Source organism: Grampus griseus (assembly GCF_964374135.1).
Source record: "Grampus griseus genome assembly, chromosome: 9".
In the NCBI taxonomy this organism is placed as follows: domain Eukaryota; kingdom Metazoa; phylum Chordata; class Mammalia; order Artiodactyla; family Delphinidae; genus Grampus; species Grampus griseus.
Window position 1 is genome coordinate 86,178,331 of NC_139003.1, and position 19,725 is coordinate 86,198,055.

The window sequence follows — 19,725 nt, forward strand, 5'->3', positions numbered from 1 at the left end:
TGCCTTTTACAGTCTTCCAGGGAATTGAAATTTTTTTCCATTAAGAGAATTTTGTAAAGACCGAAATAAATGGAAATCAGAAGGTGCAATGTCTAGTGACTACAGGGGATGAGTCAGAACTTCCCCGCCAAGCTGTAACAGTTTTTGCCTCGTCATCAAAGAAACATGCAGTCTTGTGTTATCCTGATGGAAGATGATGCCTTTTCTGTTGACTAATTCTGGATGCTTTTTGTCGAGTGTTGCTTTCATTTGGTCTAATTGGGAGCAGTACTTGTTGGAATTAATCGTCTGGTTTTCCAGAAGGAGCTCATAATAGAGGACTCCCTTCCAATCCCACCATACACACCACATCACCTTCTTTGAATGATGACCAGCCTTTGGTGTGGCTGGTGGCAGTTCATTTCACTTGCCCCACGATCTCTCCCGTTCCACATTATTGTACAGTATCCACTTTTCATAGCCCATCGCAATTTGTTTTAAAAATGGAACATTTTCGTTCGTGTAAGTAGAGAATCGCAGGCAGAAATATGGTCAGGAAGGTGTTTTTCGCTTAACTTATGTGGAACCCAAACATCAAAGTGATGAAGATAACCAAGCTGGTGCAAATGATTTTCAATGCTTGATTTGGATATTTTGAGTATGTAGGCTATCTCCCACGTGGTATAAGGTTGATTGTTCTCAATTAATGTCTCAGTTTGATCACTCTCAACTTCAACTTGTCTACCCGACCATGGAGCATTGTCCAGAAAGAAATTTACAGCACGAAACTTCGCAAACCACTTTTGACACGTTCAATCAGTCACAGTACCTTCTCCATACACTGAACAAATCCTTTTTTTGCATTTCAGTTGCATTTTTACCTTTCTTGAAATAATAAAGCATCATATGCTGAAAATGTTGTTTTCTTCCATCTTCAATATTAAAATGGCTACACAAAAATTCATCAATTTTGATGTCTTTTTTAAAATGCATGCTGATATGACAGCTGTCACATACAATGTAACAGAATTGTTTCGAATGAAGTTAAAGACAACTAAGTGCTACCAGAGCCACCTTACAGAAAAAAAAGAATGAAGCTTTTGGCCAACCCAATAGTAATTAGATAATTTGTGATAGGTATACCTGCTCTATATGGTTCATCCATTCCTTCAACTAATAGTTGAGTACCTACTAAGTGCCAGACACTGCCAGATTCTGGGAATGTAAAAGTGATCCAATATCTGCTTGATCAAGGGTTTCAAAGGGCAGGAGGAAATACATGTAGAAGTTAACACATGACAATGCAATAAGATAAACTAACTTCAATTTGTAACTATAAGGTGGATTAGGGTTAAAAATACATATGATGGAGGAGGAGAGATTTGAACTGCATCTTTAAGGATGAGTGTAACTTCATCAGTAATATGGAGAAGGAGGTAATGTGGAGTGTATTCCAGGGAAAGAAACTGGCATATATATAAGCTACAGAGATAGGGGACAGGACAGCATGTTTGATGAAGTCAGTGCATTTTACGGCTGAAGTAGAGAGTTTGGTATTAGGTGAGGGTGGGGAATATGGAGAGAACCTACATGCAGTGAGGTTGGAGAGAGAGGCAGGGTCAGATCATGGAGGGCCTTGAAAGCAGGCTAAACTGGGCAAATGGAGGCAGTTATAGGGTTTGAGGCTGGGAGGAAAAAAATGAGGTTTGTGTTGAAGAACATTTTGATAGATGTGTGGAAGGCTTGAACCAAAGATATGGCTGTAGATGCAGAAATAAAAGCATTTGTTTAGGAGATATTGAGAAGATAAAATAAACTGGTTTTAGAGACACTGAGTAGACATGGAAGAAAGAAAGGAATGAGGAAAGAAATATTACCTAGATCTCTGTTTACTGACTGGGTCGAATATGTCACTGACTATAACTGCAATGAAGGGGACCAGTCTGGGGGAAATGTCAAGTTCATTTTAGAATATATTGAGTTCAAGGAATCTAAGGAATCCAAATGTCAGTGCCCAGTAATAATAATGATAGCTAACATCTATAGAATATTTATGTGCTAGCCACAGTGCTATGCACATCATTATTGCACTTAATTCTCGCAAGTTCACTAGGTTTCTTCTGGGCATAGAATATTGTGCCAGGCTCTGGGGAATGGCATGGGATGACCAGAAAAGTAGGTACTATTATTTTCCCTATTTTACAGTTAAGTAATTGAGACTTTGAAAGATTACATGGCTAGAAAGTATCAAATTAGAAATTGGAGACTTCACTGGTGGCGCAGTGGTTAAGAATCCACCTGCCAAGGCAGGGGACATGGGCTCGAGCCCTGGTCCAGGAAGATCCCACATGCCGTGGAACAACTGGGCCTGTGTGCCACAACTACTGAGCCTGTGCTCTAGAGCCTGCGAGCCACAACTACTGAAGCCCGTGTGCCTGGAGCCCATGCTCTGCAACAAAGACAAGACACCACAATGAGAAGCCTGCACACCTCAACTAAAGAAAGCCTGCGTGCAGCAACTAAGGCTCAATGCAGCCAAAAATAAATTAATTAATTAAAAAAATAAAAGAAATTGGAACCCAGGGGCATATAGCTCCAAACTCTACTCTCTCAACCACTTTGCATTAGTGACTCAGTAAGCATGAAGCAAATGGACAGAGTTCAGGAGATGAAAATCACAGGTGTGAGTGAGATCACCAGGGACAATGTAAGAAGTCTAAAAGAAGCTGCAGGACAGAATCACTGCCAATCCCAGATTGTATCCATAGGAAGCTCAGGAACTCATTAAGGAAACTGAGAAGGAGTAGGGAAGTCAGGTAGGGTGAGGACCAGAGTCCTTTGGATTGGTTGGCACCTACTGGGTTACTGATGACCTGGAGGATGACTGTTTCCATAGATTACTGGCAGTAGAGGTCAGATGGCGGGGTTAGGAGTGAAGCCTGAGAACACACATGACTCTTTCAAGAAGCTGGAGTGTGAGGGAGAATGATGGCCAGAGGAGTACTCACAGTCAAAGACAGCGTTCCTGCTCAAAGTTGCAGTGGCTTTGGCATGTTTAAACCCTGAGGAGGAGGGGATGGTGAAGAGGAAGAAGCTGACGATATGGGAAAGAGAGGGCGAAACTGTTGACCAAGACCTCAGAGGAGATGGGGGGAATGCCATTCCACTGAGTTTATGTTTTTCCTGTAAATGTATTTTGGACTTTCTCTTTTAGGTTTGGACCAATATATAAACTATTTATGAACAGGATGTGAAACTGCCTTATATTGCCACACATTCCCATGCATCTGGTATAATGTTCCACATATACCCATAGGGGACACAGCATAATATGTGTTACTATTAATGAATTCCAACTCTTACAAACATGATTATGAAAATTTGTATTAATTATTACATTAAACAACTGAACCTTCAATGTAAAACTACGGTTGGATTAATTGGTTGCATGAAATAATACTTCACAAGAGCCACAGTAAAGTTGTAATTTACGTGTGTTTACAACAGCTTTGCTCTCCCTCAAGTAATTATACAGATGCAAACCTAGGCTTTGTCCTCCAGAATGGGGGGGAATCCAGCAGATTACACACCAGCTTGAGTAGAAAGTGTACTTCTATGGGCATCCAAAAGAAGTCAATGTCAAATTCTTGTCAGGCATAAATCTTGGTGTTTTGACTCTGGACTAGATAAAGCTGTCAAGGGGGAATGTATAGAGCCCTGAGAGCTGAAAAGAAGCCTGTTTAAATCTGTGTTCAATCATCTTAGAGCAAACAGCACCAGCCCAAAATACTATTCTTTAGGAAATTAAAAAAGCAGTCAGACCCACCTAGAGCCATTAGCAAGGAATTTTACTGTGGCCCTATGAGTCAGCTCTTCCCCTTAATCTTGTCTGTTGTCAAGATCACTTAGGGACACTTTTTGTCCGCCACTGCCCCAGGAGGGCTTCAGTTCCTTCCCCTGTTGGGTAGTTTGTGAGACCCTGAAGCAAGACTGGGGATTCCTGGATGATTTTACCAGAGCATCTTAATTCAGCTCTCTGTTTGTAAATTACAAAACACAGGATATCAGGAACAGCAGTTGCAACTGCTACACTGACAAAATAGCCACAGGGAAACAGATGTCTTTTTTTTTTTTTTTTTAATTTATTTTTGGCTGCATTGGGTCTTCGTTGCTGTGCGTGGGCTTTCTCCAGTCGTGGTAAGCCGGGGCTACTCTTCATTGCGGTACACGGGCTTCTCATTGCGGTGGCTTCTCTTGTTGTGGAGCACGGACTCTAGGCGTGCAGGCTTCAGTAGCTGTGGCACATGGGCTCAGCAGTTGTGGCTCACGGGCTCTAGGGTGCAGGTTCAGTAGTTGTGGCACACGGGCTTAGCTGCTCCACGGCATGTGGAATCTTCTCGGACCAGGAATCAAACCCATGTCCCCTGCATTGGCAGGCGGATTCTTAACCACTGTGTCACCAGGGAAGTCCCAAAACAGATGTCTTTAGCTAGCAAAAGTTTTATCAATGGGAACATTCAAGTGAAACACATCATTCATTATTTTTCACTTCATCAGTTAAAGTGGATATGGTAAAACCCAATTCTGACGCTTAGTCAATTTTGACTTCTTTAGTCTGAATTAATAAAAAATTTACATTTCAGGATACTGGAAAGACATTTAGTAATACAAGTTACTAAGCATTCAAGGATAGCCAAGGGAAGTTTCTGGTAGATGTGACCTACAATTTATACAATATTTGGGTATAAAAGGTATTCTTTACTTTTCACCAGATTTACTGAGATATAACTGAAAAATAAAAATTGTATATATTTAAGGTATTCAACTGGATGCTTTGATGTGTATACATATACATTGTGAAATAATTACCACTATCAAGCTAATTCACATATCCATCTCGTCACATTAAAAGGCATTCTTACTGGACAGCTAAGAATGTAAAAGAATAAAATTAGAACACTCCCTAACACCATACACAAAAATAAACTCCAAATGGATTAAAGACCTAAAGGTAAGGCCAGATACTATAAAATTCTTAGCGGAAAACAAAGGCAGAACACTCTAGGACATAAATCACAGCAAGATCCTTTTTGACCCACCTCCTAGAGAAATGGAAATAAAAACAAAAATAAACAAATGGGACCTAATGAAACTTAAAAGCTTTTGCACAGCACAGGGAACCATAAACAAGATGAAAAGACAACCCTCAGAATGGGAGAAAATATTTGCAAATGAAGAAACTGAAAAAGGATTAATCTCCAAACTTTACAAGCATCTCATTCAGCTCAATATCAAAAAAACAAACAACCCAATCCAAAAATGGCCAGAAGACCTAAACAGACATTTCTCCAAAGAAGATATACAGATCGCCAACAAACACATGACGGATGCTCAACATCAGTAATCATTAGAGAAATGCAAATCAAAACTACAGTGATGTATCACCTCACACCAGTCAGAATGGCCATTATCAAAAAAATCTACAAACAGGGCTTCCCTGGTGGCGCAGTGGTTGAGAGTCCGCCTGCCGATGCAGGGGATGCGGGTTCATGCCCCCGTCCGGGAGGATCCCACGTGCCGCGGAGCGGCTGGGCCCGTGAGCCATGGCCGCTGGGCCTGCATGTCCGGATCCTGTGCTCCACAACGGGAGAGGCACAGCAGTGAGAGGCCCACGTACAGCAAAAAAAAAAAAAAAAAAAATCTACAAACAGTAAATGCTGGAGAGGGTGTGGTGAAAAGGGAACCCTCTTGCACTGTTGGTGGGAATGTAAATGGATACAGCCACTATGGAGAACAGTATGGAGGTTCCTTAAAAAACTAAAAATAGAACTACCATACGGCCCAGCAATCCCACTACTGGGCATATACCCTGAGAAAACCATATTCAGAAAGAGTCATGTACCACAATGTTCACTGCAGCTCTATTTACAATAGCCAGGACATGGAAGCAACCTAAGTGTCCACTGACAGATGAATGGATAAAGAAGATGTGGCACATATATATAATGGAATATTACTCAGCCATAAAAAGAAACGAAATTGAGTTATTTGCGGTGAGGTGGATGGACCTAGAGACTGTCATACAGAGTGAAGGAAGTCAGAAAGAGAAAAACAAATACCATATGCTAACACATATATATGGAATCTAAAAAAAAAAAAAATGGTTCTGAAGAACCTAGGGGCAGGACAGGAATAAAGACGCAGACCTACTAGATGTGTGTGTTTGAAGAGGTTATGCCAAGCAGTTCACAGGCCAATGAGTATACGCCCACTCCTGCCTGTGCCTCCACCGTGATCTGTGCACACTGCGGCACCAGCAGTGGCCACGCTCGATACACTCACATCTGCTTGACACTTGCCACCTTTGTCTTACAAGGGCTCAAAAGTGTGTGTTCTCTCCTGGGTGTTCAGGGAATTAAGGCAGCAGTGGTGATCTTGTTTATTGAAGTTGTAATTCCTAAGGCTTTTTAATGTTGGAGTTTTTAAATTCAAGAATCTACTTGGTAAAATGGAACCCACCTTGGGCTGTGAGTCAGCCAGAGATTTGGATTCTAATCCTGCCACTCGTAAGTGGTGTACAGTTTTGTCAAGTTAACCTTCCTGGCTTTGTTGCTAATCTACACATAAGGAAGCTACAGAGCTAGGATCAAGAGCATACATTCAAATATTAGTCCTCATCCTCAGTCTATACATACCACATACATTAACATTTTCAGCAGAAACTCTGTTTACATGATTCTGAGGAATATGGATTAGGTCTGCAGCTCTTTCTAGACTGTTTGACAATAAAACTTCTTGCAAAAGACTGACTTCTTCCAGTTCCTTTCAGGTTTTCAGTCAATTCTGAAATTGCCTCAATCCTTTGCTTTGATCACCTCTAAGAGTAGTTCACAAAACACTACCACAAAAAAAAAAAAAAAATGGTCATGAAGAATCTAGGGGCAAGATGGGAATAAAGATGCAGACTTATTAGAGAATGGACTTGAGGATTCTGGGAGGGGGAAGGGTAAGCTGGGACAAAGTGAGAGAGTGGCATGGACATATATACACTACCAAACGTAAAATAGATAGCTAGTGGGAAGCAGCCGCATAGCATAGGGAGATCAGCTTGGTGCTTTGTGACCGCCTGGAGGGGTGGGATAGGGAGGGTGGGAGGGAGATGCAAGAGGGAAGAGATATGGGGACATATGTATATGTATAACTGATTCACTTTGTTATAAAGCAGAAACTAACACACCATTGTAAAGCAATTATACTCCAATAAAGATGTTAAAAAAAACAAAAACAAAAGAAACCACTACCACATCTGTCTTTAAAATCACCTAATGACATTTTGGGCAATCCCACAGATACCTTCTTGGTCTTTGCTATGTTACTTCCCACTGAGGCCTGCCTGACTTACTTGCCACCCTGTTTAAAATTGCAAACTGCCTTTCCCCCTTCTACCCAACTGGGTAATTTTACCCTGCCCTATTCTGAGGTCTTTTTTTTCCCTATAGCACTTGCCACCTTCTAACATGGTATCACATTTAGTCATTTATTATATCTCATATTAATTGTCTATCTTCTCCACTACAATGTAGGCTCTAGTAAAGCAGGGATCTTTGCTCTGTTCACTACCATATCCCAAGATCTAGCTTAGCCTGGCCCATGGCAGGCATTCAAAAATCCTTTGCTGAGTACTGAATGTTAAATGAATTCACTTCTTTATTCTCTACTGCTGGTGAATGAACCTAAGCATCTTCCGCTTTCAAAACAATTGGGAGTATACAACCTGGCACCCGCCTACCCCACACCAGACTGGACATGAGAAAACTCTGCTTCCTCGTCTGTACTACCTTGTCAGCAGAATTCAGCTGGATATGTGTTTATAATTACTTAGGACCTCAGGATTCAAGGTGAAGACATAAAATCCCCAAACCTGATTTATGTCCCAAGAGCATTCAGGGGACTCATTAGTGTTTAGATGGAAATCTGTGAATAGTTTTCAGATTTCTTAACGCAATGATTCATCATTTTTCAACCTGAGGTCAGTGTAGAGAACACTGCTTCGGTGACAGCCACACTGCCTCATGGTGTTCCGCAGCAAAAGTTCAGGGTTAAAGAAGATTTTTTCAAGAAACACAGAGATTTTTCAGATGTATAATGTTTAAGGTGATATTCAGCAAACATTTAGAGTGTCTGTTTTATGCCAAGCATTGTTAGATGTTAAGAAAAACAAAAAATTAAGTCATGGTTGCTGGGCTCAAGAAGCTTCAAGTCAGGGTGATGGGGTGGGCATGAGTATTTAAACAAATAATTATAACAACATAGACCAATCACGTTAAGGGAGACAGGCAAGACCTCACACAGGAGGAGACACGGGAGCTGTAATTCAGAATTTTCCTTCAGTTCTTAGAAGTGATTTATTCCACCTGCTTCAGCAGAGTTGTCCCTCCTTCTTCATAAGTATAACCTTATATTTGTTGTGTTTTGGGGAAACATACATTATAACCCAAATAATATAAGCTCACTGTAAAAAAAAATATTAGAAAATACAGATAAGTTCAAAGAAAAAAATTAAATGTCCATAATCTCACCACACTGATCTACTTTGCCTTTTTATTTCCTCCTGGCTGACCTTGAATAAAATTTTGCTCCAGCAAGATGCCTTCCCTTTATCATTTACTGAGCTTGTACTTTGTGCTAGGGATTCTGGAGAGTATGGTCACACAAAGCCTGGATCCAGACCTACTTCTCCATGATTCAAAAGTCCTCGTAGGGCTTCCCTGGTGGCGCAGTGGTTGAGAATCTGCCTGCCAATGCAGGGGACACGGGTTTGAGCCCTGGTCTGGGAAGATCCCACATGCCGGGGAGCAACTGGGCCTGTGAGCCACAATTACTGAGCCTGCGCGTCTAGAGCCTGTGCTCTGCAGAGAACAAGAGAGACAGCGATAGTGAGAGGCCCGCGCACCGCGATGAAGAGTGGCCCCCACTTGCCACAACTAGAGAAAGCCCTCGCACAAAAACGAAGACCCAACACAGCCATAAATAAAAATAAATAAATTAAAAAAAAAAAAAAAGTCCTCGTAAAGGCGAAATCCAAAAGGAAATGACTGCCTCTTAGCATCATTCTCCCCTCAGGCCTCAAGAAAGGAAAAGCAGCTCCTGACATCCAGGAGCTGGCCTGGCACTCACAGCTGGGCCTTGGTGCTCTTCCAGTGAACAGAAACAATTTCACAGAACATCAGCTTCAGACAAAGCCACTCTGTGATCATGATGGGTCAAGACAGACAAAGGACCACTTTATAATCACATCTGAATGCAAGCACAACCAGAACATTGTCCGACTCACAATATACCATGCATCCCTCTCTCCTGGCTGATAGGAGTAACTGCTGCTTCTTTATCAATTACAGCCTTAGCCTGGCTCTGCTCTGCCCTCCCTATGGATAAGATTTATTGAGATCCCCAACCATAGAATACCCACACTTGCTAATAGCATCCAATCCAGAGCAAAGCCCCACCTCCTTAAACCTGAGCCCAAATTACAAAATATAGGCCCAAATATCATAATGATTCCTTTTATAATTTCCACTTACTGACCCACACCATAGTTCCCAATGATGTACCTTCTCCTATTCTGGAATGAGCACTAAACCCCATCTGTTCAACTCTAGGTGTGTGCCTGATGGTCTTTGTCTACAAGGCAGTGAAAGTCTATAAACACTTTGTGTGTGTGTGTGTGTGTGTGTGTGTGTGTGTTTGTGTGTGTGTGTGAGAGAGAGAGAGAGAGAGAGAGAAAGAGAGAGAGAGAGAGAGAGAGAGAGAACGAACCCATCTTTCCCTTGAACCTGCTTTCCACTCGGGCTGCCCTTTCTCTCCTTTTAATCTTAGATTTTTTCAAAGCCTCAACTTTAAATACTTCTCAACTCACAACAATTTGTCTTCCCTTGACTGTCTGACTCCAAACCCTGGGCAACAGCTTTCCAACCTGTAAGGCTTTAACATGCTTAGATGCTCATGTAGTCTGGCCTCTCCCGAAACCATCCTCACTTATAAATTGCCAATGACCTGTTAATTGAAAAATCCTATAGCATTTTTCTTGTTCTCCTCACCATTCTTTTGGAAGCCTCTGTCCCTTTTGAACGCCTCTCCCATGTTGAAAATTCTTCCCTAGTACCCCTATTTCTGAAGCTTGCCCCTTCTCCCAGAGTTCCCTCTTCCGTCCCTGCAATGGCTAGCATTCCACACTGGGCCCCTTCCTCCCTTCTCTGGGGAACTCCCTGGATGAGTACATTGCCTCCTCAGCATCTATATCCTGATGTGTCTCCAAACTGCCTCTCTACTCAGCAGGCTGCTGGAGAGCCCTGTGGGACGGAAAGCAGCTTCCTCAGGCCAACACGTTGAAATCCAACCACTGTACTCCAACTCTTCATTCGTTCAATAACATTTATTGGGTGCACACTATGCACTGCACATCGTGGAAAGCTTTAAAGATTCAGCAATAAAGAGCACAGTCCCTACCCTCAAGGAGCTTATAGTGAACAGCAGACAAGGCATGTGCGTTAATGCTCTTATTACAACACACAATGAATAGTTATCAGATGAACGAATGCATGCTTAAGGAAGAGATTTCTTTGAAAGGCAATGTAATATGAATGCTAATACCGTGGGCTACTGGCCAAACTGCCTGGGATCCAATCGCAGCTTGGTCAATTTCTAGCTGAGTGACCTTAAGTTATTCTCACTGTGCCTTTGTTTCCTCATCTGTCAAGTGCAGATAATAATAGTTCAGGGGGCTGCAGTAAAGCTTAAACGAGTCCATGTTTGTGGAGTGCTGAGGGTGCACTCTGACACATAGTAGTGCTAACAGTGTTTCCATTTGCATTATTCCTGCGCCTTCAGAGTTATGTCACCATGCACGAGAGTCACCAAGACCAGATCAAGGAGGACTGTAAAGGGGATCAGAGACTTTTTTTTCAGGAGGAGGTAATACCAAAGCAGGGTCTGAAAGCCTGAGCTAGACGAAGAAGACAAGAAGATGAAAAAGGGTCGACCAGGCAAAGAAGACAGGGAGGGTATACAGTACCAATAACACTGGTGATCAAGTGACATGCATGCCAGGAATTTTAAGGAGAAAAGAAAGGATGACAAGAAATGAGGCAGGGGAGGAAAACTGAGGCCAGATTGTAAAGGATTTTCCTCGTATAGCAGTAGGGATTCTACTCTGAAGATGAACTGTTGCCTCCAATTGAGATATTGAAGGGTTTAAAGCAGGGAAATGATAGAATCCTATTTCCATGTTAGCAGCTCTGTATAGAGCACAGAGAAAGTGGGAGCAGGGAAACTAGGGAAGAGGCTAGTAAGCAATTCCCCACAGAGGGGATGGGTCCTCATCTAAGGTGGGTCAGTAGCAATGGGAAGGATAAGAGAGATGGAATCTTCCCTCCTATTTTTTCTTAAACTGCGGCTGACCCTTCAGGACTTGATCCTCAGGATGTCTTTCCTAACTACCCCAGGCGAATCTAGCTACCTCTGTGATCCCAGCCTTCAAGAACAGGAAATGGCTGTTTTTACTTTTACATCCATATTTAGCACTGTGCACTAGGACAGGGGCTTGCAGGGGCTGGATACATGTTTGCAGAATAAAATCCTTCACTGAATGCCTTTTAAGGAAGGGGATCAAGATTACATGCCATCTAAGACATCATTAGTATGTTTTCTGATTCTTTTACTTTTTTAATATGCTTAGATGCAAACTATTATATATAGGATGCATAAACAACAAAGTCCTATTGTATAGCACAGGGAACTGTATTCAATATCCTGGGATAAACCATAATGGAAAAGAATATAGAAAAGAATGTATATATATATGTATAACTGAATCACTTTGCTGTATAGCAGAAATTAACACAACATAGTAAATCAACTATACTTCAATAAAAAAAATAGTTAATATGCTTAGCCAGCAATCATCTTGTAATAAGAGCTATCCTCAAGCTCCACAAGCAAAATTTTTGTTTAAATTCCTTAATTTAATTAAAATCAACAAACCTACCAAGTACGTTGTGACTGAAAGGCATTGTCCTGTGGTAGATATATAGAGACTGTCATTTTACTCTCTTTAATACTTATATTAGATATTCCTCATCCAATGCATGGGATATTATTACATGTTAAATTTATGTTATTTTATTTGAGGAGATAATTGACGTTTTAATTAAAAGTGGAGAGGGCCAAAAGACATATATGTTTTATAGCACCAATTATTTCCCTTATTATTCCTGACAGCAGGAAGCAATCAATCTTGTTAGCATCCTTTCCACCCTATCTTGGATGGATTGATATGATTTCAATTGATTAGGTGCTGTTGAAAAAGCTCAATGTTTTCCTCTGGTCCTGGGCTGAATAGAATTTTTAATAACATCCCAGTCTACCATCATGTAAATCATGGTCATATGTAACATTACTATTATGTAAGGCATTTTTTTCCCTCACTGGTTGAGAATTTTTTCCCACTGATTTTTCTTGGTTTTTCCTTTTCATTTCAAATGAACCCAATCCCAACAATTCATTTACAACAGAAGAGACTCAAAAATTCAAGGCTTAAAAGAAATCAGCTTTTAGGCAATGATAAATGTCAGTAAAATTAGACATGTCTTTTCCTGACACTATGCAGTTTTCAGGATATTAACGTTCACTGCTATATGGTGTTCTATATTTTCAGTAACGCGAACATTTTTATAGTCTGGAAAAAGATTTACATTGTGGTAGATTTCTTGAGCCTACACAAAGGCTATCACACTTTTGCATTCTCAAAAGTCACAGAATACAAATCTGTTCAAATAAACTAAGAACACTGATAATATATGTGAAACTAGAATTAGAATGGGGTTTTCTGATTCAAGAGTTATTAGGTAAACAATCAGAAGTTTGCCAGTAATGGTCATCAAGTGTCTCATTACTTAGATAAAGCCATATTGGTGATATATATGACTATAAATAACAATTGGTACTTTCTTAAGCCTTTCAAAAACCCACATAATTTTCCTAATTTCTGTCTTAAACCCATTAGAGTCTCCTTAGTAGAGAGATAATTAGTAGAAATTTCCTTTACATTCAATAATGTAATTCTTAAGTTAACAAGTTTCCCCCAAAATAGAACTCTGTAAACAAAAATCGATAATATGCCTATGATAATGGTGAAAATGGGATGACATTTTTTTCATTGTGTGCATGTGCATACGTTCACATATGTGCATCTATGAGACTTTGGCATGGGTGAGAGTCTGGATGTGTATGAGGCAGTGACAAAGCTTAATGTGACTACTTAATGTACACTTAATGCATCTGAAATGATGTTGCATCTGAAATTAATAGTGCACACAGTTGAAACAAGCATATCGATACTACATACACGATCATCTATAACACACTCAAATATTAAAAGCTATAAACAAATATTTTCGACAAAGTTAACAAGAAATTTAAGTGGTAAATTACACAGATATGTTTTTGTAAAATTCTAAAATTAGTAAGATTTTATATTTCCAGGACAACTAAATATAATTGATTAGGAAAAAAAAACTATGAAAAGAATATAAATTTTCGCTGGTTTATTTCACTCACACTTAGTATCTTCAGAACTCTACAGATCTTTATCAATAAGTAGTAACTAAATAATTATTAGAGATATTAAGGGGTCAATAATTCCATTTTTAAAGTGCCATGATCAAGTAATAGTCATGAAATGCTTACTCAGTACATAGGACCTACCATGAATAATTTTGACACAACCAATACAAAGAAGTCAAAGATGATTCTTACCTCCTTGTTCACACAGTTGCTGGGCTAAAGCATCTTTGAAGATAATCTGGCCTTTGTGTGTTGCTGTAGCCCTGGAAATGAATAGAAAAAGGTTAATACAAATCTTGTAATATGTTTGGTGATAACAATGTATTTTTAAAACTTTTTTAAAACCTTTTTTTTTTTTTTTTTTTTTTTTTGCGGTATGCGGGCCTCTCACTGTTTGTGGCCTGTCCCGTTGCGGAGCACAGGCTCCGGACGTGCAGGCTCAGCGACCATGGCTCACGGGCCCAGCCGCTCTGCGGCATGTGGGATCTTCCCGGACCGGGCACGAACCCGTGTCCCCTGCATCGGCAGGCGGACTCTCAACCACTGCGCCACCAGGGAAGCCCTAAAACCTCATTTTTAAATGTTATGTGGATACGATTTTTTTTTTTTTAAAAGTGCCTCTGAACAGAGATAAAAATGAACAATAGAGTCAAGGCTTAAACCAAGTCACCTGGGTTGAGAATTATCTTCTGATTGGTCTTATTTTGTAAAGATACTGTAACATTCGTGGGCTTATTCTGAAAACTGCAGATGTGAGCAAATCTTGGGTAGAAGAAAAAGTATGGAAAGGATGTTTATTAAAATTTATTCTTCAAGAGACCTTTATATAAAATGTTTTGTGGTGCAATAATGATATTAACACTGGAGGAAGATGCTCTTAATGTACATTTTTCTGAAATCAATAGTCACCATAACACCACAACAGATTTGAGATGGAGAATTATATTTTTAAAGTTTTTTTTTTTAAAGAGGCCTATTTGGAACTTTCATAATTATAAAGTCTGTCATAATAAAATACACCTTTTCCCCACTGGGTCTAATTCACCACTTGAAGGAGATGTGCATCTTTTACTTCCTCTAATCAGAGCTGTGCACATGGACTGGTGAAAAAAATAACATCCTTGCAGCAGATGTATTATTCAATGGTTATAATAGGAACTGTCTTATTAAAGGAAGAATTATTTATGCTTTGTATTTGAAGTGTTTTTCTTTAAAAAAGATTCTTTTCCGGCACAAAAGGTATTATTTAAATGAATTTAAAACAGGAAATCATGCCTCTTTAAAAAATTTGATTTCAGAAAATAAGCCATACAAAATCTTTTTAATAACTAAAATATATTAACATTAAATCTCAAGTTTAGTTCTAGCCAAACCAGCCTAGGACAAAAATAATTTGATTCAGCCATCACTTAACTGAAGATGGATTATGTACAAAGCACTGGGCTAGGTCACAAAAGGCAACTTTTGGCCTCTGCAATTCCCCTCCATATGTGCACCCCTCAGTCAACATCTTGCCCTTTGTCCAGCCCAACAGGACCTCATGGTTGCCCACATCCCCACTCTGGTCTCCAGGTGGATGCACACTCCTCCTCCATGCCGCATGCCTTTCTGATTTCTATCTCCCACTGAATTGTTACAAGTGTCAGTCCCCCAGGACTTGAGTCTCTGGAAGTAGTCTGATAGACTAAGCCATGATGAAGTGTTAATGGGTGATATTGCTCCAAGCTAACATATTTCAGCTGTGAAACTGAAAATATTATACTTTAACACACACACACACACACACACACACACACAATGACACAGTAGTGAGAGTTTTGAATGGTGGGAGGGAAATATAATTGAAGAGAAAAATCACTGGGCAGCCGTCAACTCACACTATATGTGAAGTTTATAAGTGTAATCAGCCCTTGTTGTTGCATATTAATCATTATTGAAATTACAGATAAACAGATGCTACCACTCTCCCTATATATTCACATATGTTTATAGGTTTTCCATTGCTTTTAGCAAGGTGAACATGAGAGGAACTAAATTTAGGGCCAATCTAAGCCATAAACATGACCCACAGACTCATCAGTTACAAGCTTTATTTCCAGAGAGAACGTGGAAACTTGATTTACCTAAACACGCTTCATTATTCAAATCTCAATCAAGTCAAGAGCTTTTTCTTTTCTTTTTTTTTTTTTTTTTTTTTACAGTACACGGGCCTCTCACTGTTGTGGCGTCTCCCGTTGCAGAGCACAGGCTCAGCGGCCTGTGCTCACGGGCCCAGGCTCAGCGGCCAAGGCTCACGCACGGGCCCAGCCACTCTGAGGCACGTGGGATCTTCCTGGACCGGAGCACGAACCTGCATCCCCTGCATCGGCAGGCGGACTCTCAACCACTGCACCACCAGGGGAGCCCAAGTCAAGAGCTTTTGAGCTCACATATACTTCTGATAGCAACACGGCAATCACAGATGTATAATTTTAATTTGACATTTACTTTGCAAGGGATATATTTTCTGAAATCACTAACCACCAAGAAAAGTCCTGCAACATACAATGTTTAAATAATTGTTCATTTTAGTTGTCTTCAGATTTTAAGTATATACTATTCCTACAGTAATATTTCTCGTTGGTCCACAAACTTATTATCATTGTGCCAGTGTATGCTCCCATGAACACAAAAAAACCAAAGTATCCAAATAAAATTCATGTCACAGAGGTTTTGCTTTTTCCCTGGATATCAGAGATACTGATATATATGGGTCACTGCACAGCACCTTGTGAATCGTCCATACTGCTTCCCCTATTACTCAGTTTCTTCAGATTTAGAATTTCATTCATGCTTTTACTTCTACTGTGGTTCAGTGAGTGAATTTCTGAGAACTAGAGAACAACTGAAACTGAAGAAACTTTTATCATCTACTCAAAATTTCTTTAGCAGTGGTACTCATTCTTCAAACAAATATTACAGAACTCCGATATATGAACAGGGGAGCCCTGTTGGAAGTTGCTGGATTCCCTCTCCTCACCCAGCATGCTCCCTATCACCCACTCCCCAAAAGGTCCTGGTGCACTTCTCTGGAACACTTGGGAGTTTGAAGTGGAAGAGTTTGAAAACCGTTGAACTAGTCTAACTCTTTACAGTGTATGGATCAAGAAACAGAGGCCCAGGGAACACCTGCTGAAGGTCACACAACCTGTTAATGGCAGATGGAACCTGATTCCAGGTCTTGATGCCAAGCCTTGGATTCTTCCCACCACATCAGCAGTTTTCAAAATGTGCTCCATAGTGGTACCCAGGGGTCTCCATGGGAGTCAGAGGGATGGGCAGCAGGGAATGCTTCAGGCACCATTAATTCAACCAGAGCACCTGGTTCTAATACTTGTTCTAAGTATTTAATGTTGTTTGAAGAAAGGGCTCAGCAGTTCAAAACTGGATTGAGAAGCATACTATGTGCTCTCAGAAAGAGAAAGACAAATACCGTATGCTAACACATATATATGGAATTTAAGAAAAAAAAATGTCATGAAGAACCTAGGGGTAAGACAGGAATAAAGACACAGACCTACTAGAGAACGGACTTGAGGATATGGGGAGGGGGAAGGGTGAGCTGTGACAAAGCAAGAGAGAGGCATGGACATATATACACTACCAAACGTAAGGTAGATAGCTAGTGGGAAGCAGCTGCATAGCACAGGGAGATCAGCTCGGTGCTTTGTGACCGCCTGGAGGGGTGGGATAGGGAGGGTGGGAGGGAGGGAGACGCAAGAGGGAAGAGATATGGGAACATATGTATATGTATAACTGATTCACTTTGTTACAAAGCAGAAACACACACACCATTGTAAAGCAATTATACCCCTATAAAGATGTTAAAAAAAAAAAAAGAAGCATACTATGTGCTCAATGTCATTCTCTGAAGTCTTTTGCTTGGGAAAAATAAAAGTAGTAATAATAATAATAATGTGACTGGTAGAGGTATATATAAGGCATATATATATATACACACACACATGTGTCATGTATATATATAAACCATGCATATATGGTTATTACTATTATAACACATATTATGAATTGAAATTGACCCCCTGCTAGGCACTGTTGTAAGGGTTCTACATAAATTAACTCAATTAATCTTGACAACAACCCTACTAGGTAGATACTATTACCTTCATTTTCCTGGGACATAGATCTATTGTTTGATTTGACTAATGTCATGTAACTGGTGCTAGGCCAGGATTCAAACCCAGGCAGTCTGAGTGCAGAGTCCTCACTTTTAACTGTTAACATTAAATTGTCATTGATCTGGTTCAAAGGTGGGATGGTAGCTTGTGATGTCTTTTCAGAGGGAGAGCCTGCTTTCCAGGCCTGATCTTTAAATTCATGCCTCCTTGAGACTGTGCTCTCGATTCCAACTTTTCAGTACATTTCTCTTGATTGCTTCTCCTACAGTGTTCTGAGTCCTTGGGCTTCCAGTCAGCTCACTGCAGTTCCCTTTCAACTCTATCACATTTCCTCTATCAGCCCCCACATCCCTTGCATCGCTCCTTTTCTCCACCAAATATAAGAGCGCTGGATGCTAACCTCATCAACATTGCTGCGAAAACCCTGGAAGGATACACAGGACACACACACACACACACACACACACACACACACGTGTTGACAGATAATCATCATGTACATCACCTTCTTTACAAACCTTTAAATCCCTCAGATCACAGTTTAATATAAAAATGCCCAACCCTACAGTAGGTGAATGGTTAGTGATTTTAAGGGTCTGCTTATTAGCACCTTATCTTTGGGGGAAGAAAGAGCAGAAGCCCAGGTGACCACCAAGCACATAAGTACCATTGCTTTTACCCATGAATGTGTCTGCTGTACATGCCCCAGGGTGTGACATGTCAAGAATGGCAAGTCTACTTTGAACACATTTAGAGCTATGAAATAATTCATGGTGGTTTACTTACAGAAGCACAGTACTTACTTCAAATATTCTACAGAAATATATATTTATACAAATATATATTTAAATATAATATGTAAATATATAGTTTAAATATAAACATAAATATATACATTTAAATATAAAAATATATTTATGTATTCAAAAATTGCTAAAGTCACAGTAACTCAGAGTCAAAAGTCCCTAGAGGTCATGTCCTCCAATTTTTAACCCATAATATATTTTTCTTTTGTTATAATAAGATACAGCTATGATATATGGTGACAGGCCTATTTGTTTTCAGAATTATATTATGCAATTTATAGCTCTCTTTTAGGAGGACGTCTATCAAATTTGTGGTGCTAATAACTATGTTGGTACTACCTGTACTTAATTTTCCATAATTACCAGTAATTTTTTAGAAGAGTTCAGAAGCTATCCTCATTGTTCACTGTCCTGGGGAGTAGACCAAATTTCTTAAATATAGTTTCTAATAAGTACTTATCTTCTTGGGAGATGCATAGGTTTCTAGAGCAAGTTTGCCAACAAGAATCCCTATTAACTAAGTAATTTTAAAAGTTAGGGGGGCTGTTATGATCTATCATTTGAAAAGCTCCACAGATTCTGCCAAATGAAGAAAGTTCATTATGATCACCATATTCAGAGCTTGAAATAGTCTGAATTTAAAAGAACACGCCATATTCTAGTTTTTACTGCACTCCTAGAGCAACTGTTTGCCCAAGCCATTTAACAGTAAGTATGTATTGTAATGAGGCACAAAGCTGAAGCTCACAGTTCCTGGAATCAGAAAGACCAGTGCGTGACCACAGTGAGCTGCCGCTAACAAGCTCTCTCTCTTCGTACTTCTTTATTCACCTGCGGCTTCAGATTCTCTATATGAGGAAAGGGTTAATAATAACAGTTATTTAAAGACAATAATATTCACTCTTCTGATACTTAAAGTCTCTCTACCTAAACGGATTTCAAGCTTCTGGAATAGTAGGAATAATTAAAATTATCTCCCACCAAGGCACCTGTCATAATGATCTGAACATATAAGGGAATCAAAACTATATTTTTTCAGCTCACAATGTGCTTCTATTGTGCAATATTGCCATCCAGTTTCCAAAACAGGACTAAAAAGGGGTTTAAATGTAGTTGCTACAATGCCTACCCAAGTGTACTGT

At 40.0% G+C, this 19,725-nt stretch overlaps 1 protein-coding gene across 1 annotated transcript in view; it reads right to left on the bottom strand.

The window, feature by feature from the left end:
* The window catches only part of RELN (reelin), a gene marked incomplete at its 5' end in the record, with an annotated part of 523,328 nt that overhangs the window by 294,307 nt on the left and 209,296 nt on the right, over positions 1 to 19,725 (bottom strand). The window contains one exon of the mRNA XM_082662360.1: positions 13,792 to 13,862. Within this exon, the coding sequence (XP_082518486.1) occupies positions 13,792 to 13,862 (71 nt within the window). The remainder of the gene's footprint in view (positions 1 to 13,791; positions 13,863 to 19,725) is intronic.